At 37.5% G+C, this 27,800-nt stretch overlaps 1 protein-coding gene across 1 annotated transcript in view; it reads left to right on the top strand.

Moving 5' to 3' along the window:
• The window catches only part of fat3a (FAT atypical cadherin 3a), a 214,329-nt gene that overhangs the window by 144,895 nt on the left and 41,634 nt on the right, over positions 1-27,800 (top strand). The window contains 8 exon segments of the mRNA XM_048159676.1: positions 4,480-4,619; positions 8,355-8,630; positions 9,934-10,144; positions 10,349-14,458; positions 18,742-18,938; positions 22,892-23,045; positions 23,127-23,360; positions 23,570-23,959. Coding sequence (XP_048015633.1) covers positions 4,480-4,619; positions 8,355-8,630; positions 9,934-10,144; positions 10,349-14,458; positions 18,742-18,938; positions 22,892-23,045; positions 23,127-23,360; positions 23,570-23,959 — 5,712 coding nt within the window.

The following is a 27,800-nucleotide window of genomic DNA, read 5'->3' as shown; positions in this document are numbered from 1 at the left end:
TCTATCATTCGTGGGCCAGGAAATGAAGGACACATTTGTAAACCGCATCTGAAGGATCCTTCGAATTGGGGCTGCCTTCATTGCGCTGCTTTGATGAATTCAGCCTTTGAAGGATGCAGCCTCTGAAGTGGGACGCAGCTATAACCGACTATGTTTAAGAGGATACTCGCTAAAATGGTCATTTTAACATAATATTGTGCGTATTTGTCCATTCAATTGTGACTCTAAATGGTTTAAAATCACTTGAATGTTTAAATTGGCTTAAAAACACATGGAAATGATAAACTTTCGTGTCAATTCATCGACAATTTCACTCAGTCAGTCAGTCAGGTCATCAGGTAGTCCTTATTGTAGAGCCCTGATGTTTGTCTGTCTCTCTTTCTGACCTTTTCTCTATTTCTCTGTCTGTTTGTCTCTGCATGTTTTTCTCTCTCTTTCTGTCTGTCTGTTTGTCTCTTTAACCCCGTCTTTCTCTCTTTCTCCTTCCGTCTGTCTTTCTCTCTATATATATATTTATACAAGTTCAGCAGAACTGCTGTTGCTCTGTTGCCGTTTAACCATCAGCTAGCTCTGCTTTCCCATCATCCCTTGGTGTTGTGCTGTATTGCTTAAACATTATTGGTTGGGATGTGAATTTGGACACATGTGTCTTGATACAAATGTGATTTAAATGTGTGTGTGATATATTATTGTATGCATGTGTGTGTGCATAGTGTTTTACTGTGCAGTGGCGATAATGGTTTAATTTGTGCTTCCATCCATGTGTGTATGTGAGTGTGTGTTTTGTTTATGAGGTACCTAAAACCCTTCTGGCAGTCGTTGACCCAGGCTTATCATCTGCGGCCTGATTAAATGCGTCATTAAACAGCCAATCGAGTGAGGATAAAGGTCAGGGGTCAACCCAGGGTTAGCTTGCCAGACGAGAGAGCGTGTGTGAGGACAGCGAGGGTGGACGGTGATGAATGAAAGGGTGTGTAAGTGTGCGTATGCATATGTAAGTGTATCTCTCCACCAGGTGTTACAGCAACAGGCGGCACGAGATGATTAATGCGCCCTGGGTAGAACGAGTGTGAAGAGGGAACATAACGCCCTGCCAAAACACACTTTCACCTCTGTTCACACGCACCGGCGTTCAAACACACTGATGCAACAACCTGAACTACATCTTAAAGTGATACTTCACTTATAAATGACAGTTCTGTCATTGTTTACTCACCCTCATGTCGTTCCAACCTGTGTACCTTTTTGTTCTGTGGAGCGCAAAAGATTTTAGTCAGAATGGTGGAGCTGCTTTTTGTCATACAGTTAAAGCAAATAAAGTCAGAAGGATTAGAAAAGCACCAGAAAAGCAGTGCACTATATATTCCAAGTGTTCTGAAGTCATGTGATAGTTTTGTGTGAAAAACAGATTTCAATTTTAATTCTCATTTGTTTGAGACATAGGGATACACAAATGTTAAAATTGAATCTGATACCAATAAGCCGAAAATTGTTTCCACGTTATCGCGATAATGGCCAATATTGTAATACTACAGTACTTTGTTAAAGTCACCATGAAATCAAAATTTAAATGCATTTATTTATTATTTTTTAATGGAATATTGCAGTATTTATTATAAATGATTTATCTGTGCACATCATTTTTTTTTTTTTTTAATTCATGCACCTTGTAATCTTGAATCAAAATATCTTCCCTCCCTCTTGCAGTTCATTTCTTCTCTGGTGATGTGTTTATGGGAACAAGGGCAGGGCAACCTGTCACTCACATGAGATCCACCAATAGCAAACCACAACCATCCAATCAATTCTCAAAGGACAAAATCAAGTCCCGCCCCACATTTGTTCTTTTTCAACAAGCTATTCACTTGGATATATATCACAATAGGGAAGAAAAGACTATCACAACTTCTGTTTGATGCTGAAAAGATGTGGGCTCTTAATGGGAAAGTACTCTTCAGTAGTTTTTAATGGTAGTGTTCTTAAGTGTTTAATGGCCATAATCTATCATTGTCATTTTATGTTGTGCTAGAGAATGGCAAAGGTAATATTAAAATAGGGGGAATTAAACACATACTTCTGGCCGATGAATATGGAATATCAGCTGATAATTAAAATAATGAAAAATAAATAAATTGTTATTAATAATTATATAAATAAAAAAATAATAATTTTAAAGAATTATTGGATAAACAAAACTGTGCATCCCTGTCTTGGCAAAATGCATGTTATTGGCCAATGAGTATGGAATATCAGCTGATAATTAAAATATATATAAAAAATATATATAGGGTACAACGGGGCTAAAGGTGCCACGGGGCAAAAGGCACCTTTGATTTTATTTTTCTCTAAACCACTAGATGGACCAATTACCGCAGCACTTTCCTAAATAACCCTCTTTTCAAAATGCACGTGCAAATTTGTCTGATCTTTGACGCGATCTCGGGCAGCAACGCAAAGTTGATTCTGAGGTAATTTGATGTAATATTTGATGTTTTTTAAAATGTTGATTTAAGTAGAAAATGAGAATCCATTAAATTAATGTTTATATTTTCAGACAAAGGTCTTCTTAATGATTTTCAGTTTTGTTCAAGGTAATTCAAGCAAAAGTTTTTCAATAACGGAAGAATATATAAAAGTATGGTATTTAGGGTAAAAAGCGCACCTGCTGTTGGGGTAAAAAGCACAATAATTAACATCATAATGAATAACTGGCAGACTTTTCCATTTGTTGATATGACATGCTTAGATTCAGATGGCAAATATCATATATCAAATTGGGTATCCATCTTAGAGATAATACCCATATTTAATGAAACAATCATATTTAAAAATATATTAATCATATCATAATAATTTATTGTTGCTACTGTAAATCTATATTAATATTATGGGATCTCTTTCAATGCTTTCAGAATCTTTAAAGCAGTATTTTTAAAATATATTTTTATATTAACATAGGCCTATTTTAATGACAGTATATTTATTGAACAAAAATGAATATAGTAAATAGTACAAACTTTGTTAAAGTGATTCTTTTCAACAAGTATTAACCTAGACATTATTAAAAACATATTATTTTAGCTAAAGTATTTGCATGAATTACCCCATGTGTGGGGTAAAAGGCCCCCTCACCACCTTATACATTTATAAGATTTTTAAACAAAATTAATTACTTTTATGATTTATTTTAACACAAAATCTGTTGCTCCATCAATGTTCAATACAAACATATATATTTTTCCGGCAGTCATACACTTTGAGAGTAGTGAAAATCACATTTTCTTTTAAGGTGTGCCTTTAGCCCCGTTGTACCCTATTAATAATTATATAAAATAAAAATGTTAAAGGATTGACTATATTAGATGAACACTAATATATTGGTAATAAATATGCCTTTAAATATGCCACAGAAAGGCAGATGGCATCACGATTGAAATCAATGATGCCAAACAGCTTTTATTATTGCATGTCATTTAACTAATCACGATGCTGCAGTGTTGAATATTTGGGTGTTTTTTTAGAGAGTTGAGAGCTGAGATTTAATTATCATATGTCTTTAAAAGATGTTCATATGGACTACTGTATGGTGCATTTCGGAGCTTGACATCCCTTGGTCTCATTTATGTGGAAAAGAGGAGTGTGGACATTCTGACTTCTTTCTTCATTCTGACAAAACATCTTTTGTGTTCCATGAACGAAAGACGGGTTTGCATCGGCATGAGTAAATATTCACAGATTTTTAATATTTAGGTGAACTATACTTTATAGTCAACTTTTGTTGTGAGAAAACAGCTGCTTCTTTGATCTATATGTTTGCTGTCTCTTTTGTTGGCGTTTAATGGTCTGTGTGTATGTGATTAGAGCTGATTCTGAGAGAGCTTTTTTGTGTATATGGGCGACTTGTGTTAGACTGCTTGTGCACGTACATTGAGGAGGCTGTATAGAAATATAAAAACAAAGTCATAGAAAATGGAGGAATCCATTTTTGTCACTGTGAAGTAGCACATACATTACACATGTGAGTGTATATGTCTGAATATACTGTGTGAGTGTTTTGCATATGTAGGATGTGTGTGATATATATATATATATATATATATATATATATATATATATATATATATATATATATATAGCATTTAAATGTATGTGCGTTACACACAGGGATGTGTGTGTTATGTGTCCATTGCGTATGTGTGGTGTAGGTTTGCTGTGAGTGTGTGTGTGTGTGTGTGTGGGTATAATGAGGAAATCCCATCCTACCTATGTTTTGAACTTCAAAACCCTGTAGCGCCCCCATTTGGTGTACATGAATATTGCAGTGGTTTGAATTTGAATCTCTGTGTGTGTGTGTGTGTGTGTGTGTGTGTGTGTGTGTGTGTGTGTGTGTGTGTGTGTGTGTGTGTGTGTGCGTGCGAGATGTATCTGCAACGTCTAGAGAGTTTTTGTGTTTAATCACGTTTTCTCTTTTCATGTAAGGCGGTGACGTGGACAGTATGTTTGACGTTGAGAAAGGTGTCGGCACTATCGTCATCGCTAAACCTCTGGACGCAGAGCAACGATCGTTTTACAACCTCACTGTGGAGGTTACAGATGGGACTAATATAGCGTACACTCAGGTAAACAAACACACAACTATCCCCCTACACTACCCCTACACCTAAACCTAACCATCACAGGAAACTGTGCACATTTTTACTTTCTAAAAAAAAAGTCATTCTGTATGATTTATAAGCCTTTTGAAAAATGGGGACATGGGGTAATGTCCTCATAAGTCACCCTCTCCTTTTAATACCTATGTCATACCCATGTCATTATACAAATTTGTGTCCATATATGTCACAAAAACGTGCACACACACACACACACTCACACACAAATATAAACAAATAAACTTTCACGGACACAAAAATGCTTAAGGTACTCCAACAACATAACGTTACTAATACACAAATATATATTTATTTAATATTTTGTATTAATATTTTATTTATGTGTAATTCATATTTATATGTAGTTAATATTTATATATAATCATTTATCATAGTATAATAAAATCATTTATTATAATATTTTTTTACTCGAATGCCAATATTTTATATTAATATTTTGTATTAATATTTATATATTAATATTTAGATTAATTTCTATTTATAATCAGTATGTCTCTCCTCTCATACACCATTTTATATTATTACTATATTTTATATAATAATATAATTCATATTTTATTTATATACAGTAAATGTGTGTTTGTATTATTTAATATTTATAATCAGGATTGCTTTCTACTCATATCAATATTTTATATTAATATTGTGTTAATATAATTAATATATTTTATTTATAAAAATGAATATTAATGTTTTTATATGAATTAATATTTATAGTCAGCATGTCTCTCCTCATACACCAATATTATATATTAATATATAATATTGGTGTGTATATATATATATATATATATATATATATATATATATATATAGAGAGAGAGAGAGAGAGAATTTTTTTTTTTTTATATGTTAATGTTTATATAATTTATATGGTAACACTTTACAATAAGGTTCATTTGTTAACATTATTTAATTTATTAACTAACATGAACTAACCATGAGCAATACATTTGTTACTGTATTTGTTAATCTTTGTTTATGTTAGTTAATAAAAATACAGCTGTTTATTGTTTGTTCATGTTAGTTCACAGTGAAATAACTAATGTTAACAAATACAACATTTAATTTTAATAATGTATTAGTAAATGTTGAAATTAACATTATCAAAGATTAATAAATGCTGTGTAAGTGTTGTTCATTCTTAGCTCATGTAAACTAAAGTAGTTAACTAATGTTAATGTACAATGGTAATACAATATGCCAATATTTTGTATTCATATTGTGTTAATTAATACTTTATTTATATTTATTATTATTATTAATATATTAATATTTAGAATCAGCATTTCTCAACACTCATATGTCATTTTGAGCTTGTGATTAGAATTTGGCCTGGCACAATCTTAAAAGACAGCATAATGTTTCTTCCTATATCTTTTGGAGCAATTTTTGCTGTCTTTTAGGCACTTTTGATGTCCAGGGAAGCAGCTCACTAGGTTCTAAAACAGACTTACAGTGTTTGTCTGCTTGACAGCAGCTGTTTAGTCGATGATTGATGCTGAAGTTTGATGGTGAGGGTTTGATTGATAGCTTCTGTCATCATTCAGATTGCCTATCCCTGATGTCAAGGTCCCATCGGATTGATAGCTTCGTTGCCATGGATACAAGTCTTTGCAGTTTAATATGTCCATGAAGGTCAGAGTGTAAAGGACACGATCCATCCTGAAAGGAAAAAAATGTGGGAGAGTGAGGAAAAATTAATGATTGATCTGTTTATCTTGCGGAGTAGAAGTTGCCGCAGTGTTTGGGGTGCGGGGGGAGACAGGAAGCGCTGTCACATTTATTCAGTTTATTCAATCACTATATATACAAAGTAAATTAACATATACACACTCATGCACAAGAACGCAAACACAAAAGACAACTCATTTAAATTCAGTCAACTGCATATTAAACAACACTTTGAGGACACACACTCTCTGTTACATGCAAATGCACTCATTTAAAAATACAAAAAACTACACACATACACGTGAACAAAGAGAGGGTCAGAGGGGGACAAATGGAAAAGAAATTATGAAAGTGATTGTATTCTTCTCTAAGACTTGTTCTCTATTTTGAAAGCATCATCTCTTGCTCACTTTCATACACAAATATACATTCATTCTCGGTCTGCGACACACACACAGATGGATCTCAGCGTGTCTCTGCAAGGGCGAGTGTGAGACGGAAGTACACGTCTGTTATTACTTTATAATTAGATCAGCTAACGCAGTTCGATCACAGACACACACAATTGTGTGTGCTCACACTGCCTGCGTGCTCTGACGACTGCTGTGGCTATTAATACAAGTTAGCGACAACTGAGAACTTGCGTCAGCCAATTTGTTTGAATTTCAGCATTCAGCATTCAACTTCGATTTGTGCGTACACTCATGGTGTGTTCACTTTGTTGCTTACGTGTGGTCAAACTCGCACAATGTGACAAGGATTTTTTTATTTTTTTTTAATAGTATAGCATTTTTTTAATGCTATACTATTGTAGTAAATATTCATATTTTTAATGAACTTTTATTTTTTATATTTTCAGTTTTCATTTAATGTAATTGTTTCTTTATTTTTATATTTGTAATTACCTTTATTTTTATTCACTTTAGTTTTTAGTCATTTTAATATTTCAACTTATCTTATTTCAGTGAGTTGCCAAGGCAACATTTCTAACTTTCTTTTAAGTTTTTCATATAATATATTTATAGTTTATTTTATCTATTTTTTAATAGTTTCAGTGCAACAGTCGGGTTCCGAAATAAAAACATTCATTTTGTCCATATGGAAATTAATTTTGAACAATAACATATTAATATTTAAAGAGAGAACTACTGTGAGCTACAGGGTTGTTAAACAATGGTATTTGCTTCTGCTGAAGTTGTCAGCCCTCATTATTTCAGCTTATTTTTAAAATAAACGAGTGGAATTTCTGATGGAAAACTACATTACCCATGATGCTGTATAGAAAATTACACCAAGCAGAGAGTGGAAAATAGCAACATGCTCCAAAAGATCTCATTAGCTCCGCCCACTCCCTTGAAGCACTGCGAATTATGTAATTGAGTGAATCTCGCTACGCTCTCAAAATATGGAAATTTTTGTATATATATGTATATTTTGCTTATACACTGAAAATATATTGTTTTTATACATGAAATGAACATTTGTAAATTAATTATGCTGCTCGCAGTACTTCGCGCACTAATGCCGTTAAGTTAAAAAAAAAAATTCCTTCACATCAAAGTTTGTAATGTTGTGGGAAACACTTTAGTATAGGGAACACATATTCACTATTAACTACGACTTTTCCCTCAATAAACTCCTAATTTACTGCTTATTAATAGTTATTAAGGTAGTTAAGTTTAGGTATTGGGTAGAATTAAGAATGTAGAATATGGTCATGTAGAATAAGTCATTAATAATGTGCTTTATAAGTAATAATAAATAGCCAATATTCTAGTAATATGCATGCTAATAAGCAACTTGTTAAGAGACCCTAAAATAAAGTGTTACCATGTTGTGATTCACCTCAGCTGGTTGGCTTGGTTCATGCCTTATAACTCTTTTATAAAATCACTATGAGAAAATTAATGAAAAAATACTTCTGAAATCATTGTCGCTGAAGGGTGTGGTCTTTGTTGCACTCTATTTTATGTTGTCTTGCTGTGTTTTTTTTAATTTTTTTTACAGGTCCACATTACTGTTTTGGACAACAACGACAACCCGCCTGTTTTTTCCCAGCCCACCTATGACATCACAATCACAGAGGACACACCCCCGGATACGGAGGTGGTTCAAGTGTTGGCATCTGACCGTGACGAGCGTCACCGTTTGACATTTAGCCTTCAGAGCAGCGTTGACCCCAGCAGTATGCGCCTCTTCCGCATCGACCCTAACAGCGGAATCATCTACACGGCTCGCAGACTGGACCACGAGAGCCGAACACAGCACATCCTCACCATCATGGTAATTCAGACAAAGCTTTCTTAATAATCACATAGATATTTTGAAAATACTGCATAAAAGTTATGGTGACATTAATGTGCAACCACATTAAAACACATTAATGCATTAAGTGTAAGACGTCAACGTTGTCAAAAAATCCCTGTTCACATGGATCCGCAAAAATGCTAAACATATATATGAACATAAATCTTAAATTGTCCTGTAAATGAATGCCTGAAACGCAGAAAAAGTTTTCTGTATTTAGTTGAAAACTGTGTCCTGTAAATGGCCCTTAAAACCAACCAGAAATGCATAGCAATGTCCTGGCAACCACTATTTTGTTTTATTTTATTTTATTTTATTTTATTTTATTTTATTTTATTTTATTTTATTTTATTTTATTTTATTTTATTTTATTTTATTTTATTTTATTTTATTTTATTTTATTTTATTGTTTTGTTTTGTTTTGTTTTTATTTATTTTGTTTTAATATTTTATTTTATTGTTTGTTTGTTTGTTTTGTTTTTATTATTTTATTTTATTTTATTTTTAAAGTACTTTACTTTCTTTAATTAATCCATTTTCAAAAGTATAAAGACTTAGACCTGTAAGCAGCCTCATTGATAAATAGATATCACACCATGTCTACATATTATTTTTTAAATTTATTTATTTAAATTTATTTTAAATTTATTTTATTATTTTTTTACCAAATAAACATTTTATTTGATTTGATTTATTTTATTATTTTATTTTATTTGAGAGAACAACGTAACTCTCAATAGATAGATAAAACAAGAGAGGTATTTGATTAGTGTTTGTAGTGTATTCCCGCAGATTTGCCTCCCTCCTCTCTCTTTCACGCTCTCCATGCTTGAGTGCTGGTATGACAGGAACAGGAGATTGCTCCTTGTGCTTTGGCAGCCGTCACTAGTTTAATGTCGTCTGCACCTGTGTCGTTTCTCCACTGTGATCTAATTATTGATCTGATCTGTATCACTCCTTGTTTTCACACTCCCCTGACGAGGCTGAGAGACAGTGAGTGTCATATCTAATAAGCACATGGATATTCCTGCTGCCTGCAAACAGATGAAATTTGTTATTATAATCCGGAGAGAGATGTTATCCACTCCGTCTGGCAGTGAGCGAGTTTGAGTTTGTTTTTTTTTGTGTGTGTGTGTGTGTGTGTGTGTGTGTGTTGCTCTTTGTTTGTGTTGGATATTGCTATCTATCTTAGACAGGGAAATCGTTTTTGTTTCTAACCTCCCTCTCTCTTTATTTCTCTCCATCATTCTTGCTTTCTTCTTCTTTTTTTCCATACTAGGTGAAAGATCAAGAGTTCCCATACAGACGTAGCCTTGCTCGTGTCCTGATCGGTGTAGAGGATGTGAATGATCATGCCCCTCTTTTCACCATGGTGATGTATGATGGACAGGTGTATGAATCAGCTGCACTGGGATCAGCTGTTCTCACTGTGACTGCACTCGATAAGGACAAGGGTCAGAATGCACAAATCAGTTACAGTGTTGACTCAGGTACGCACATGCTCACATACACTAGTCTGGACACACTTCACTGAATGGACACACTTAACTCGTCTCGTTAATTTGTCTCATGTTCTGAAGAACATGTGCTCAAGAATATGAAGATATGAACATATTTTCCATAATTTTAATATCAGTATATTTGTAAGATCTTATTTTTCTTACACTCTTTTTTTTCTCTCTCTTTCAATTTAGGGAATACAGGGAACACATTCCGGATTGATCCTGTTTTAGGCATCATCTCATTGGCTCGGGAGCTGGACCTGTCAAACATTGGTCACTACGTCTTGTCTGTCAAAGCAACTGATAATGGTTCTCCAGCATTATCGTCAACAGCTGTCGTCCGAATCGCAGTCACCTTGTCCGATAACGCTGGCCCCAAGTTTCCCCAAAATGAATATCAGGCGGAAATATCAGAAGGTGTTGCCATAGGAACTTCAGTTATCACAGTAACCGCTCTAAGTCTGTCCACCCTTACCTACGACATTCGCCATGGCAATGGTCATAGGACTTTCCGCATCAACCAATACAGTGGGGTGATCACTACACAGAAATCACTAGACTTTGAGACAGTCTCCTCCTATGTGCTAATAGTCACTGCAAGCAACATGGCTGGACAGGCCTCAAATGCTACAATAACAGTTACAGTTCTCGACCAAAACGACAATGCTCCGGTGTTCCAACAGCTGCATTATCATGGAAGTATCAGTGAAGGCGCTGGGCTTAACAGTGTTGTGCAGAGTGACAATGGACAACCACTGGTCATACGAGCAACCGACGCTGACCGCAACCATAATGCCCTGTTAGTGTACCAGATCTTGGAAGAATCTGCTAGGCGCTTCTTTGCAGTAGATGCTGGGACTGGATCCATAAGGACAATTGCTCAGCTTGACCATGAAACCACACCTACATTCCGTTTCCATGTTAACGTCCGAGATAGTGGGCATCCTCAGCTCTCAGCTGAGCAGCCTGCAGAAGTTACTATTGAAGTGCAAGATGTTAACGACTGCCCTCCTAAATTTTCCCAGGATTCCTATGAAGCTGTCCTTCTGCTCCCAACTTACGAAGGTGTAGAAGCCCTACAAGTTTTTGCTACAGATCCCGATGGTAATGGCCAATCAGAGCTCACCTACTCATTGACAGATGGAAGCTTAGAACATTTCAGCATTGAGCCAAGCACTGGACTGCTGACTGTGAGAAACAGTACATTTAGCAAAGAACGATTTCGCTTTAACGTCCGTGTTTCAGATGGACGCTTCTCTAGCACTGCTCTGGTTACTGTCCTGGTACATGAGGCTCTGGACAGTGGGCTGGCTTTTACTCAAAATGCCTATAATTCGAACATTGAGGAAAACAATGACAATATAACAACAGTTGCTGTGGTTACAGCACTAGGGAACAAGTTGAATGAACCACTGCGCTATACTTTGCTGAATGCAGGTGGGAAATTTCGCATCAGGCCAACTTCTGGTGCCATTGAAACTGTTGGAGTCCCATTGGACAGGGAAGAGAAGGAGGAATATGGGCTGTTGGTACAAGCAGGCCGTGAGGAAGATCGTCTCCGTGTTGCAAGGGCGCTGGTCCGAGTTCAAGTCACCGATGTTAACGACAATGCTCCGGTTTTTGTTGGATTGCCATACTATGCTGCTGTGCAAGTAGAAGCAGAGCCTGGGACAGCAATATTTCGAGTGACGGCAGTAGACCGGGACAAAGGACAAAATGGAGAGGTCAGCTACTTTCTACAGGATGAACTTGGACATTTCGAGATGGACCGTGTGAGCGGCGAGCTTCGCTTGCGAAGAGCTTTCGAGGCTGATCTCTCCAGTGTGGAATATCAGGTTTTGGTGTTCGCCCGTGACATGGGAACACCACCTCTGTCCTCTTCAGTCACTTTTCCCGTTACAGTGGTAAACAGAGCAATGCCAGTATTCGACCGACCATTCTATTCTGTAAAAGTGAGCGAAGATGTACCAGTATGGACTCCAATTCTGGGAATAAATGCCAGCAGCCCTGAAGGCCAGAGTGTCCTTTACACAATCAAGCACGGTGACCCTGGAACGCTCTTCTCCATTGGATTTGACACAGGGGTCATTAGTGTCATCGCTGCCCTTGACTATGAGACCAGCCCTGCCCACAGACTCATCGTTAGAGCAACAGACTGCCTCACAGGTGCTCGTGCAGAAGTGGATGTTGAAGTTACTGTTTTGGATGTCAATGACAACCCTCCAGTCTTTGAGCAGCCTTTGTACAAAGCCGTCATTTCAGAATCTGCCATGATTGGCACTGCAGCCTTGCAGGTGCTCGCAACGGACAATGACTCCAAGAAAAATGCAGCTATACGGTACCAAATCATTCCAGACCATACCAACAGCACTGACCACTTCCACATTGACAGCAGCAGTGGTTTAATTCTGACCGCTCGCTCCCTGGACCATGAGACCATCCAACGTTATGTGTTTCTTGTCAAGGCAACAGATAATGGCTTTCCCCCACTGAGCAGCGAAGTGTGGGTCACAGTCGATGTTACAGACACCAACGACAACGCTCCAGTGTTTAACCAACTTCTATATGAAGCCTCAATCAATGAGTTGGCACCCAAAGGGCACTTTGTTACATGTATACAGGCCTCTGACGCAGACCGCTCAGACGCAGAGCGCTTGCAGTATGGCCTAGTGTCTGGGAACGAAAAGATGTTGTTTGAGCTAGATGCCGCCTCCGGTGTCCTCACCCTGAGTGGTCAGCGACGCATGCAGCGCATGCCTTCTGCCATCACCCTGAACGTGAGCGTTTCAGACAGTGTCTTCACCAGTACGGCGCAAGTGCATGTTAGAGTAGAGCGAGCTAATCTGCATGCCCCCCAGTTCACCCAGGGCATGTATGAGGCCGATGTGCGGGAGAACGCTCCAACAGGATCAAAGGTCATCGTGATCAGAGCGCAAGATGCTGATCCTGGACCGTTTGGGGATGTGAGGTATGTGCTGCTCTCAGATACTGCTCGAGACTTGTTCAGTATTGATGGCAGTGGACAAATTACAACTCTTGAACGTCTGGACCGGGAAGAACGAAGTGAGATGGTGCTGTCCATTGCGGCTGTGGATGCAGGTGGCCGATCTGGATATTGCAGTGTCCGGGTCACTGTACTAGATGAGAATGACAACACTCCACTGTTTGGCGCCACAGAGTACCATGCAAGTGTGCGATCTGAGGTTGAACCAGGTACCCTTGTGACGCAAGTGCAAGCTTGGGATGTAGATCAAGGTGCCAACGGACAAGTGAGCTACAGTCTGTACAGTGAGGCCAGTCTGCAGGTTACTGAACTTCTGGATATCGACCCGGACAGTGGCTGGGTTGTCACCAAAGGCAACTTTGCCTCTTTGCGTGGGTCTGTACTGTCCTTTTTCGTTAAAGCCTCTGATGGAGGTGCACCTGTTAGACATTCCCTTGTGTCAGTCTACATACATGTTTTGTCCGCGGATGCCCACATACCTTCCTTCAGCCAACCACAATTCTCCTTTACTGTGCCAGAGGACATGCCTATTGGTTCCTTGCTGGGAGCGGTGCATTTACACACCTCGACTAGCCACTCTTCCTTACCAGTAAGCTTCTCAGCAGTGATCGGACAGACTCCAGAGAGTAACAGTGATGGAGTGTTTGTGGTAGACAAAGAAAGTGGCATGATCAAACTAGACAAAGCACTGGACCGAGAGCTGACACAGGCCTATCATTTTAAAGTGATTGCAATGTTGCAGCAGGGACGGTTGGATGCTGTTTCGGCTGTGGATGTGGAGGTCAAAGTACAAGATGTCAATGATAACAAACCTGCGTTTGAGTCAGATACCTATGAAACGTCAGTCACAGAGGGTCTTTCTCCTGGAACTAGGATTCTTCAAGTGCGAGCTTTGGATCCTGATTGGGCAGCTAATGGTCAGGTGACATACAGTCTTGCTCCACCTGGGTTGCTTGGTGGCTCTGGCGGGGAGGACATTGAAGAGCATGGTGCCTATTTTACAATTGACAGCAGCTCTGGCTGGATATCAACACTGAAAGGGCTGGACCATGAACAGAGCCCAGCCCACAGTCTTACAGTCTGGGCATTTGACCTTGGAGATCCCGCTAGCCAATCATCCTCAACTACTATAACTATAGCAGTGAGCGACTCCAATGACAATGTACCACAGTTTCTTCAGCCCCACTACTTTGGAAGTGTACGTGAGAGTGATGCACCTGGTGAAGTGGTGGCAGTACTTAACACAAGGGACAATGACAGCTCACCTGGAAACCGACAAGTCACCTATCATATTACAGGTATGAATTTTTTGGAGCTGGCAAAATATTGTTCACTGCATGACCCTCTACACTGCAGAAAAGTTTTCCAGTTAAAATATTTCAAAAAAACTTTGAAACAAGATACATTTTCTTGAGAAGCAACACTGAGTAAGATATTTAAGGGATAGTTCACACAAAAACACCTGTTTGACTGACTGACTTCTGTGGTACACAACAGAAGATATTTTGAATAATGTTTTTTTTGTTCATACAATGAAAGTCAATGGGGATCAGTGTTGTTTTGGATGCTATTGACTTTCATTGTCTGGACAAAAACCATTCAATATTTCTCAGAATGTCTTTGAGTTCCACAGAAGAAAAAAAAATGCATATGGGTTTGGAATGACAATGAGGGTGAGTAAATGATGACAGATTTTTATTGTATGTATTTATTTATTTATTTATTTTTGGCTATTTCATCTACACCCATTTACATGTGCATAAAATCAAGTAACAACCATGCAGTCTCCTTGGACAAACATCGGTTCCAGCTTGACAATGCCCCATACACAAGAAATCATCCATAAAGAAATATAGAGAGAAGACATACTGCCTTTTCATGCACAAGGTTTTGAAGAATGTTCAACAAACACAGTTTTGGTGCCCTAATACTTTTTACCATGTAGTATAACTCAGAGTGTGTGCTCTCAATCTAAACATAGCCTGATTTTCTGAAGCCCTGTTCTGCATGTAAGCATAACGTAGAACAAGGCTATTATGGAATGTCAGAAGTCCACAGTAATTACACCTCATTCATCCTTTCCTGATAATGGATTATTTGCTCTAGGGCTACTCGCTGGATTTTGCGAGAGGACGCAGAGTTGCTTCTTGCTGGAGAGTAAAACCACACTCATTTTATAAGGATTTTACTAAAGCTGTCATGCAACTGCATGCAAATTATACTGGTGCGGATTTGCGATAGGCAAGTGCATCACTTCACTTCACGAAACATAATACATTGACATTTCCGAAAGCAGTAGTTTAGGTGGATAGCGTCTTTCAAAAGGGCAAATATAAACCTCCTCCTTATCAGTATCTAGCTCAGCCAGCTTTAAATATACTTTTATATTCAGGCAGTGTAGAACACCTTGCTTGGTGACAAGAAACAGATTGCACACACAATCACACACATATACACCTTGCACATGCTCCTAAGCAGCACACACTTGTAAATTAGGCGCTCAAAAACTCATAACATTGAATTAGGGAGCTGCCTTGTTCTATAATTCATGCTTTTTCACACACACGCACACACACACACACACAAACACAGAAACACACTTCTTTGCCTGAACAGAATTTCGATTAAGCTCAACCTTTATGCTGTGATCATGATTTAGACTGTGCTGCCACCAGCAGGAGCAGTATTTTTAACAAGATTTATCACACAACAAACACATAAACAGAGGCTCTGACTCTTAACTAAATTGCAGCCCACAGCATTGAAACTAAAGTAAACATTGTGACACTAGCAGTTGTTTAGTTGTTAATTGTTGGTTGCATTGCACCAAGAATTGTTTTCTGAATATTGTCTTCTCTTTCGTGTCTAAATATATAGTTATATAATAGTAATAAAAAATAAATAACAAGTAATATTTAGAAACATGTAGAATATATATTTATCTAAACACACACTCCTTGTTAGAGTGCCCGCCTCCCATGCCTGCGGACCCCGGTTTGAGTCCCACTTAGAGAGGGCGGTTCACACAGGAGGGGTTACATTGGTGCCGTGACCCGGATGGGAGTGAGATTTATGTAATATTGTGTAACGGATGTAGGCTGGTAAGAGTTGTGCGTGTAAACCTCACTCCCTTGATCTCAAGAGTTTCTCTAGTGGCTGATGCTAGAGACCATGGTCTTTAGCCTCCCCCAGGGTTCAAGTCCCACTTGAAGCAGGCGGTTCGAACAGGAGGGGTTTTATATATATATATATATATATATATATATATATATATATATATATATATATATATATATATATAGAAAGTCATGAAAGTCAGAAAGTCATGTCAATGACTTCAGAAAGTCATACACATTTGAATTTTTATATTTGAGTGAACTATCCCTTTAATTAAATCATAGCCCACAGCATGCAAACTAAAGTAACTTTTGTGACACAAGCCCTTGTTTAGCTGGCATGTGTTCTACTGAGAATTGGTCTCTTTCCTTCTCTCTCTCACAGACCCTCTTCGCCTGTCTTCTTCCCTAAAGTCCACACTTTCATAACGTTTAAATCCTCTAGTTCAAGACAAACTCAAAGGTCAAACAGACTCTAATACACTTCTCACCGCCCAGCGGCACAAACTGGCTCAAAGAACTGCACACCGTATCATAATACACACCAGAGGGAAAGAAAGAGACAAATATACAAACAGATTTGAGCTACCCGAACATCTTTACTCGACTTAGGAAACGAGAGCATTATGGGTAAATTCACCTCTCAGGGTATTTTACTGCTGTGTTCAACAGAGCACAGAGCAATTAAACAGTAAATAGTTACTCTATGGTAGTTAATTAGATCATTTGAACTTTTATTTAGAGGTTCTTCACTGAAAGTCGTTTAAGGGTTCATAAAGGATATCTTAAACTGTGTTAGACCAGCAAACTGCATATCTCCTTTTAACAGCAGTGCCGAATATCAGCTAAGATTCAACAGCTGTTAAATAGCTCTTCATGTTGCTGTCTTGTAAAGGTGAAAGTTCACTTCAGAAACACTAATTGACCAGAACTGACGTTAAATGGCTTTAAAAACATCAGTTCAGTTTAATTGCTTAACAAGAAGTAATAAATATGCTGTTTGAGAGAAATATTTTCTGCATTTGTATGCATTCAAACCTGCCATAAAGACTGTCTGATCAGATAAAGTACCACCTTCATTCAGTTATGTCATGTGACCATCTATAAGTGGTGTATGCCAATTATTATATGCATGCCTTATTTTTGTGGTTCGATTCAGTACAATTCTAGTTACATTCTGTTCACATTCCATTTATTTACATAATATTTTTGCTTTTTCTTCTTATTTTTGTGCTTTTATTTTTCTCCAAGCATCTATTCATTAATAACAAACATTTAATGTATCTTAAGAATATTTTTAAACACTTAAAAATGACTCGCTATTATTGCATTATATTATAAACTACCATTTAAAAGTTTGGTGTCATTTTAATGGTTTTGAAAGAAGTCTTTTTAATGCCCAGCCAGGCTGCATTTATTTGATCAAAAATACAGAAAAACAGTAATATTGTGAAATATTGCAATTTAAAATAACTATATTTCTATTAGAATATATTTTAAAATGTAATTTATTCCTGTGATCAAAGCTGAATTTTCAGCATCATTACTCCAGTCTTCAGTGTCACATGATCCTTCAGAATCATTCTAATATGATTTGATGCTCAAGAAACATTTATTATTATTATCAATGTTGAAAACACCTTAATATTTTAGTAGAACCACTAGTAAATTTTTTTCAGGATTATTTGATGAATAGAAATTTTAAAAGAACAGTGTTTATTTGAAATATAAATCTTTTGCAACATTTTAAAGGTGTTTACTGCCACATTATATGCATTAAATTGCATTACACATAGCAAAAGTTTTCGAGCTATTGCTTATAAAGCACAGAAAAAGCAAGCAGTTTGTCAAAGTCATGCTAAACAGTCCTTCAGCCCAATGAGCGAGAGCGTGGGATGAGAGAAATGAAGTCGGAAGGCGTCCAGGCCTTTGTTGACGCGTCTCTGATAGAATCTGTTCTGTGTTATCAGCCCCCAGCTGAGTTAAATTACACTCTTTATTAGATGAATAAGGCAGCGTGTGTTTGTACTATGAGTGTACAGTAATTGGATGCTTGTCAACGCGGCTGCTTTGATTATAGAGTTGTTTCAATTTAACTCTCGCTCAGTCTCTCGTTCTCATTTTTTCTCTCTTTCCACCTCTGTCTGCTTGAGGTTTAAAAGATGACCTGTCCTAATGAGCCAGGCAGGACTGCAGTCCGTGTGATAAATCAGGAAGGCTGTTATGAAGACGTAATTGATGGCAGTGCTGATAATTTAAATGTGAATATAAAGAACTGATTATTACAATTCATACTAATGAGCGTGCCATCATTGAGAGGACTAATGGAGGTTATTAAGACATGCAGATAATCCTGGAAGTGAGCGTGTGTTGTGTTACAATTGGTAGTGGATTTTATTGCTACTTAAATTGTCACAGACTATTGAGAGATTAACTGTCCGGTGTAATCTCTTCTGTGTGTGTAGGTGGGAACAGGGGTGGCGTGTTCGCTCTAGGCCTGGTTCAGGGAGAGTGGAAGCTGTACGTTAAACGACCGTTAGACCGTGAGGAACAAGAACGGTACCTCATCAATGTCACGGCGACCGACGGACTCCACGTTTCCATGGCGGCCGTAGAGGTCATGGTCATGGACACCAACGATAACAGCCCTGTCTGTGACCCGGTAAGTAAAATATTTAACCCTATAAAGCGTATTGCATCATATTTTATATGCCTCTAAATTATCAAAACCTGTTGTACACATGTCTTCTGTCATCTGATTGATAGGTTATACTTTTTTTAGCAAGTAAAAAGCTGTTTAGTGCAATTATAAAAACCAGTCAGGTTGTGGTACACTTGCCGTTTTAAAGGTGCCCTAGAACTTTTTTTAAAAGATGTAATATAAGTCTAAGGTGTCCCCTGAATGTGTCTGTGAAGTTTCAGCTCAAAATACCCCATAGATTTTTTTTAATTCATTTTTTTAACTGCCTATTTTGGGGCATTAATTAGAAATGAGCCGATTCAGGGTGTGTGGCCCTTTAAATCTGGTGCTCCACGCCCCAAGAGCTCGCGCTTGCCTTAAACAACATAAAAAAAGTTCAAACAGCTAATATAACCCTCAAAATGGATCTTTACAAAGTGTTCGTCATGCAGCATGTCTAATCGCGTAAGTACAGTGTTTATTTTAATGTTTACATTGATTCTGAATGAGTTTGAGGCTATGCTCCCTGGCTAACGGGCTAATGCTACACTGTTGGAGAGATTTATAAAGAATTAAGTTGTGTTTATGAATTATACAGACTGCAAGTGTTTAAAAAAGAAAATAGCGACGGCTCTTGTCTCCGTGAATACAGTAAGAAATGATGGTAACTTTAACCTCATTTAACAGTACATTAGCAACATGCTAACAAAACATTTAGAAAGACAATTTACAAATAACACAAAAAAATATCATGTTATCATGAATCATGTCAGTTATTATTGCTCCATCTGCCATTTTTCGCTGTTGTTGTTCTTGCTTGCTTACCTAGTCTGATGATTCAGCTGTGCATATCTAGACGTTCTGCCCTTGTCTAATGCCTTTCATAATGTTGGGAACATGGGCTGGCATATGCAAATATTGGGGGCGTACACCCCGACTGTTACGTAACAGTCGGTGTTATGTTGAGATTCGCCTGTTCTTCTGAGGTCTTTTAAACAAATAAGATTTATATAAGGAGGAGGAAACAATGGAGTTTGAGACTCACTGTATGTCATTTCCATGTACTGAACTCTTGTTATTTAACTATGCCGAGGTAAATAAAATTTTTTAATCTAGGGCACCTTTAAGGCAGGAACACACCAAGCTGACAGTCGGCCGTCGGGCAGTGTTTGTTCGTCGACGACTAAGTTATCTCAGTGTGTTCCGCACCGTCGGCTGAAGTTGGTCCTCATCTGCTTTTTTTCACCTGATTTGACAAGTTGAATCGGCGTCAGCGCTTGTCGGTCAGTCGGGCCATCTGATCATTCTGATTGCTGTTCAGCTACTGCCACCTGCTGGCAAGGAAAGGCATTTCATCTTACGCAGGCACAGAACAGACATGCTACTTGGCCGTCAGTTGTCGAGCATCGGTTTGGTGTGTCAGGGCAACTTTGGACCCAGACGCTGCCGATGTGAGCCAACCCCGCAGTCTGCTTTCGTCACCACTAGTCCGTCGCCGTCGGCTTGGTGTGTTCCGGGCTTTACTGTGAAATCTTTACTAAAGTGAACTGTAAAGTATATGTACCTGTACATGTATGAATGCATATTTTGTCTAAAGTTTCAATAAATTGTTCTATTTAAAAAACAAATTCATATGTCAGGCTTTACAGGGTTAAAGTTCATTCGGGGAAGCATGTAGCTGTCATTAGAGTTGGTTTCCCTGCTGTTTTTTTAGTTGGTTCAAAATCTAATTAGTGCATTTTTGAGGATGTTTGCTTGAAAGTTTTGAATCTACATGGTAAACATCAATGATTACAAGCCAAAGCCAGGAATATTTTTGGAACCAGTGAGTCCACTTACGTCAGCCAAGAAGTTCAGGGGAAATGATGTATGAGCGTAAAACATGACCTTGTTAAAATGAGGTCAAGCAGAAAATTAGGTCAGTCTGTTTAGCAGGGGGCATTTAGGTCAAGTCTCAAAACTTAGTGAGCTACTGATAGCTATGCAGCATTTTTGAGTATTATAGGTACATAATTTTGGGGCAAATCAATAATGTTCATACATAAATGAAATGTTTAACCTTTTTTTGTACTGTATATAGTTGCATTTGAACTACAGTATAATGTGCCTACTTGCCCAAAATGATTTCAAATCAAAGCATTAAGTGCACTTATAATGGCCAAAACATTCAAATCAAATGTTAAGGCATGCCAATGATGGCCAAAAATGATCACATTGAAAGTTTGAATGTGCCTACGATGGCCAAAAGCATGTGAATGCAACTATAGTGTCCAAAAATGTTCAAATCAGATATTCAGATGTGCCCACGATGGCCCAAAACAATTAAATTGGGTGTTCATGCATACCTATAATGGTAATGATTGAATTGAACATTTGAATGTTCCTATGATGCACCTATGATGGCCAAAAATTATCAAATTGAAAGTATGATGCACCTATGATGACCAAAAATGTTCAAATCAGCTGTTCAAATAATTGAAATGATTTGCAAATGATGGCCAGAAATGATCTAACTGAACATTTGAATCTACCTACTATGGCCAAAAATGTTTGAATGCTCCTATCTTGTCCAAAAACGATAAAATGACTATAATGACCGAAAATTATCTAACTGAATGTGCCTATGATGGCCAAACATGTTTGCATGCACCAATGATGGCCAAAAATGATCAAATTGAAAGTTTGAATGTGCCTACGAATGGCCAAAAGCATGTGAATGCAACTATAGTGTCCAAAAATGTTCAAATCAGATATTCAAATGTGCCCACGATGGCCCAAAACAATTAAATTGGGTGTTCATGCATGCCTAAAATGGTCAAAAATGATTGAATTGGACGTTTGAATGTTCCTATGATGCACCTATGATGGACAAAATGATCATATTGAAAGTTTGATGCAGCTATGATGGCTAAAAATTTTCTAATCAGATGCTCAAACAATTTAAATGATTTGTAAATGATGGCCAGAAATGATCTAACTGAATGTTTGAATCTACCTACCATGGCCAAAACCATTTGAAAGCTCATATCAACTCCATAAAAAAGACAGTAATGACAAAAAATTATCTAAATGAATGTGCCTATGATGCCCAAACATGTTTGCATGCACCTGTGATGGCCAAAAATGTTAAAATCAGATGTTCATACATGCCTATAATGGCCAAAAATGATCAAACTGAACATTCGAATGTACCTGCAATAGGTCCAAAAACATTTTAATGCATTGTATGATGGCCAAAAATGTTCAAATGTGTATATAATGGCCAGAAATGATTGGCTTTTGAACTTTTGAAAGGGACTGTGAAGGCCTGAAACGTTTGCATGCACTTGTGATGGCCAAAAACAATCAAATCAGATGTTTCTGTGTGCCTATAATGGGCCAAAAAATATTGAATTGAATGTTTGAATGTTCCTATGATGCACCTATGATGACCAAAAATGTTCAAATCAGATGTTTAAACATGCATATGATGGTCAGAAATTATCAAATTGAACTTTTGAATCTACCCACTATGGCCAAAAATGTCTGAAGTGTGTGCTTACAAGGGTCAAAAACATTCAAAACAAAGCATTCAACACCTCTAATGGCCAAAAACATTCTTACATGCCAATGAGGATCACATTTAAAGCCCAAAATTTTTTTAAATGCACCTGTGTTTGCTCAAAACAATTAAATCATGTTTTTACGTGCTTTTTATGGCCAGAATGATTACATTGAACATTTGAATGTTCCTTTGATGCTCCTAAAACGTTTAAATGTGATGATGATGGCCAAAAATATTTGAATTAAGTGTTTAATATACGTACTGTGGACAAAAATGATTGAATGCACCCATGCTGTCCAAAAACAATTAAATTACATGCTCAAATGTGCCCACAATGGTCAGAAGCGTTTTGTTAAGCCGATGTCTGTAATGAGTGTGTTTGTGTCTGTAGGCCGTGTATTCAGTGTCCGTGTCTGAAGACGTCCCCTTGAATAAGCAAATCCTCCAGGTCAAAGCCACAGACGCTGATGCGGGCTCAAACGCACAGATCCAGTTCTCCCTGTTCGGTTCTGGAGCAGAAGATTTCATCATACATCCACACACAGGTTTGTGAGTCATTGGGTTTAAAGGAGACGTTCTGTTCTTATTGTTGATGTTTGCTTACAAGTCTCTTTCTCACGCTGCAGGCGAGCTGAGGACAGCCGTGTCACTGGACCGTGAAAAGGTCGCGCGGTACTCTATGGTTGCCCGTGCGACGGACGGCGGCGGTTTGTGGTGTGAAGCTGAGGTGATGGTGGTTCTCTTGGACGTGAATGACAGTCCTCCGATGTTTAGCATGCCCCATTACACCATTAGCGTCTACGAGAACACCGCCACTAAAGCTCTGCTGACCCGAATACAAGCCATAGACCCTGATCTGGGTATGAGCATGTCATTTTGATGCATTTGAGTTTTGACAGCATGAAAAATGTACCATTTTAGTTAAAAGTTGATAGTAAAAGAGAGTTATCTAGCTTATAACTACTAATATGCAGTTTCAATCGTCTAGAAACCAAGTTAATCTCTAAAAACTGAATCTTTTCGGTGTAGTTTTGTATATATAAAATCCTGCATGTGTTTTATTTTGCAGGTGTTAATCGTAAAGTGGTTTATTCCCTTGTTGACTCTGCGGATGGATTCTTCTCCATTGATAAATCATCTGGGATTGTGGTTTTGGAGCGTTTGTTGGACCGGGAGGTTCAGTCTTCGTACCATATAATGGTCCGTGCATCAGATCAAGGCGTTCCCGTTCACCTTTCCTCTCTTGCGAACATCACTATCACAGTTCTGGACATAAACGATAACCCGCCCGTGTTTGAGAGGAGGGACTATCTGGCAACACTTCCTGAAGATGTCGCAGTGGGCACAGAAGTGGTACAGGTTTATGCTGCGAGTAAAGATATTGGCACCAACGCTGATATTTACTACAACATCAGATCCGGAAACCAACAGGGTCATTTCACCATTAACATCAATACAGGTGAGATGCATTACATAAGATTATGTACACTATGCAGAAATGTTAAAGGTACACTATCTAACTTTTTTGTGTACAAAATTAACAAAATTAACAAAATTTAAATAATGAATCAATACATCATCATTCCTCCTTCCAAAACTTTGTCTTACTCTGATTCATATGGGTGTGACGAAATCTCGAGATCGCGTGATATTACAATGCCATGGGATTTTTCGTAGAGTGAATAGCTGTCTCGCGATATCGGCATGACGCAGTGTGAGGGTGAAATTAGCATAGAATATGACCACTGCTTTGTTTACATTACATTACGGTGCCCACCGTGGCACACCCTCCACTCTCGTTTTCCTTTTTTATAGAAAAAAACCTCATTTAATTCAGCTGTATAACGGTCGCTTCAATTGTAAACTATTGTAAACATCTCCTCTGCTCATCCAGCACGAGCTGCAGAGTCGCACACAGTGCAGCAGGAAATCACAGTTCACTGATCACGTGACAAGAGTAAGGCGAGATGACTGACAAGACCAAGGCAGAGGATTCATTACGCAACAGATCCTATACGCATCTTGTTGAATGCGTTAATTCGTTAAAGTGAAACGCAAGCTCACTGATGCATGCAAATTAGGCTACATCCAGTGTCTCCCAGTATCAAACCTATTGGCTGGGTTGTGTAGTTATGGCCACCTCTTAGCTCTGGTCTCTGTTTTGCTCTTTGAATATTGAGAGAGTACTTTGATTATGGTTGCACTTATTGTTTGCACTTAACAAGACTACAAAAAAACTGTTATTTTCGATTTGTTATTTATACTGTTTTTATTTCTATGTTCAATTTGTGGAAAGGAGTTCAATTAGGAGATCACACACAGCCATAATCAGAAGTTCTGGAAGCTCTTCAGTAATGTCTGAAGAGATTCATGTGGAATCATACAGGAGAGAAGCCAGTCAGTTTGTGGCAAAACCTTTTACAATGCTTGTATATTGTTGACTGTGATCTTGTGATCAGTGATTTTAAAGGGTGAAGATGTCACACCCTCTTGAGGTGTCTGAGCCAATGTTCCCTCCAATTTTTTTTCTCGCTGAGCAAAACTTTTCTCTGTTGAGCGCACATTTTGGCCACCTGAGCAAAAACATATTTATAACAGACCTGTACAATGAACGTAATCACACACACAAAAAAAAGGTTTTATCATGCAACTGTAACATTTAACTTTAATGTGCCGTTTCTATTTTATTTGACCCTTGATGTAACTTAGTGATTTATTAAATAATATGTTTGAAAACAAGCAGTTCAGTCACTAAATTAAGCACATTTTAGGTTACTTGAGATTTTTTCACATTGCTGTATTAACTGTACCAGTCTTTACCAAGAAATTCTATTAAAAAATAATTTCTGTCCTCCTGCAGGACAGTTCAATTCTTTATAGTAATATAATATGAGCAGTTACAATGATGGTTTGGGACAACCATAATGTGTTTTTGTACAGTCAATTATTAGCAACAGACAGTGTTAAACCATAAAAATTACATGTTTATTGCTTATGAATTTCCCAGATTTTTTATGCCAGGAGGTTTCAAGATTTTTGTGGCAAGGAGCCCTAAACAATCCTTGTGAGATCATTTTTTTATTAGGCTTACATTATTATATAATACAATATAATATAATATTTAAGTATTTAAACTGATATACAGTATTATATCATTTTAAATGCTTCCATTTGTTTTAATATATTATAAAGTAAAAACAAACTGAAGCATTTAAACAGATCTGATAGCTAAATATTTTTAAGAAAAGTGAACGTTAACTCGTTTATAGTTATCTAAACATCCCTGAAACCCACAGCACCACCACACACAAAAATCTATTTAAACTGAGGTATATCACTGATGTATTTTGAGTTTTCAAGTTACACCTGTGGTAGGTGTGTGATTGTAAATGTCTCAGAGCATTCTGTGCCCATCATCCGTTATTTCCACCACTTTTCATTAAAACATGACGTTTTATTTCGCATTTCTTTTCGTTTCGCGTTGCCTCTCGTATTGAGGTATTTAGTCCACAAACATGACATTCTTACCGCGACTGATTTGCCTCAGGGCCAGCCAGCTCACACGCGCTCAATCGTTCTCTTTCTATGAAACCTGTAAACCGCATTCACCGGTTCCAACTCTATAGCGACAATAACTCTATAGCGGTTGTCCAGAGCACTTCAATTATTTCTCATTTAAACTACTACAATCAAATGGATTTCCCCACACATGATTTTCATGTCTGTTCTCTGTGCGGCAATTATTTTTTCTGCACGCGCGCAGCTTAGAGGGAACATTGGTCTGAGCCAATAAGGAGTTTTCCCTTCGGAGGGAGGAATTTTGTTCTGTAACAAGATATTAGCATAAGACATTGGATCGGATGTTTGAGAGAAGAACCTTCTAAAATCTTATAATACTAATGTGTCACAGAGTTAGTAACATGTAACATAAATTACCAAATAGGAAACGAAAGTTGGAGTCCGTAGATATCAAACATGCTACCCATATGATTTTAGTTAACTATAAATTTGCAACTTTGAAACATTCATAACAAAATAGTTCAAAAGAGAGAATTAGTACATAGAATAAACTCTATAAAAGGAATGAGATGGGAAAATTGGATACATATTTATACATTTCTCAAGTGGTTATATGTAGAATATATAGGATTAAGAAGGTTTATTTGTCCTTCTTAGAAAGAATGAAGTCAGAGTCACTAGTCTCTGCAAACATTTTTCTGATTGTAAAAAGTTCTTATCAGTTTTCCTGTGTCCTGTAACAGGACACTTAGTTCTGCCTGTGTGTTAGCTACGTTTGGGATGCTAGTTGCAGTTTTAGGGGGATGGGTTCACAGAACTTTGATAGAGTGAGTTTCTGGATAATTCATTAAATATAATGTCTAATTGTGTGTCTGATTGGTCCAGACGCTACAATACATCACTCGCCCTTGCGTCTAATCATACCCGTAAGTAGAGAAGTTGCTCTGGCTACTTTGACACGTGTATGGTATGGAAGTGGCAGAGGTTAGTTGTCACAATGAGCGAGAAAGGTTGACAGGGAGCAGCTAAATCTCGATCCTCCGGGAAATCACCTGATTTAAACAAACGCAGAACAGAGGAGAGTCTGCTGTCAAGAAGAGTAAGTGACAGTTCGAAATAAAACAAGAATCAACATTGGCTTGGCTTTTCAGAGATGGCAAGATTGAAATATTGTAAAAACGATGCAGAGATGGAGTTTTTATTACTTAACGAGTGAATAAGGTATTTTATTGAACAGATAAATTGCCATATGTAGCTCTCTAACAGAGTTCATTGTAAAGCATTATCTATTGTGAAGAGTCATTTCATTATGGTTGTTGTAGAGCTGTGCTGGAATTTATTTTCAAGGAAATACCATGTCTATTAATGGGTAAAGCTACAGTAACGTCTTCAGCTAGTCAGCTTGAGATCCTTTCCATTTAAACTGGTTATGTCTCTTAAGCCTAATAGTGAATGTCTTATGAGCAGTAGGATAATCTCTTCTCTTTTTTAGTAATGAGAAAGAACCATATTCATCCTCACAGTCACGCAGACCCGAAGCACAACCAAAACAATGTTCTTTTGCAAAATGCATGCAGTTTTGTTTTTTAACCGCTAGAGAGAGCGAAAAGGTTACATAATGTACCTTTAAATTAGTTGTTCAAATGTGCATATGATGGCCAAAAATATCAAATTGAATGCTTGAAGTTGGTTACAATACAATTTGTTTTTATTTTAATTAAAATATTTATGTAATAATTTTAATAAAACATATTTATTTATAAAATATATCTGATATATTC

The sequence above is a fragment of the Megalobrama amblycephala genome, linkage group LG16, assembly GCF_018812025.1.
Source record: "Megalobrama amblycephala isolate DHTTF-2021 linkage group LG16, ASM1881202v1, whole genome shotgun sequence".
Classification (NCBI taxonomy): domain Eukaryota; kingdom Metazoa; phylum Chordata; class Actinopteri; order Cypriniformes; family Xenocyprididae; genus Megalobrama; species Megalobrama amblycephala.
This window is presented reverse-complemented; position numbering and strand designations above follow the sequence as displayed.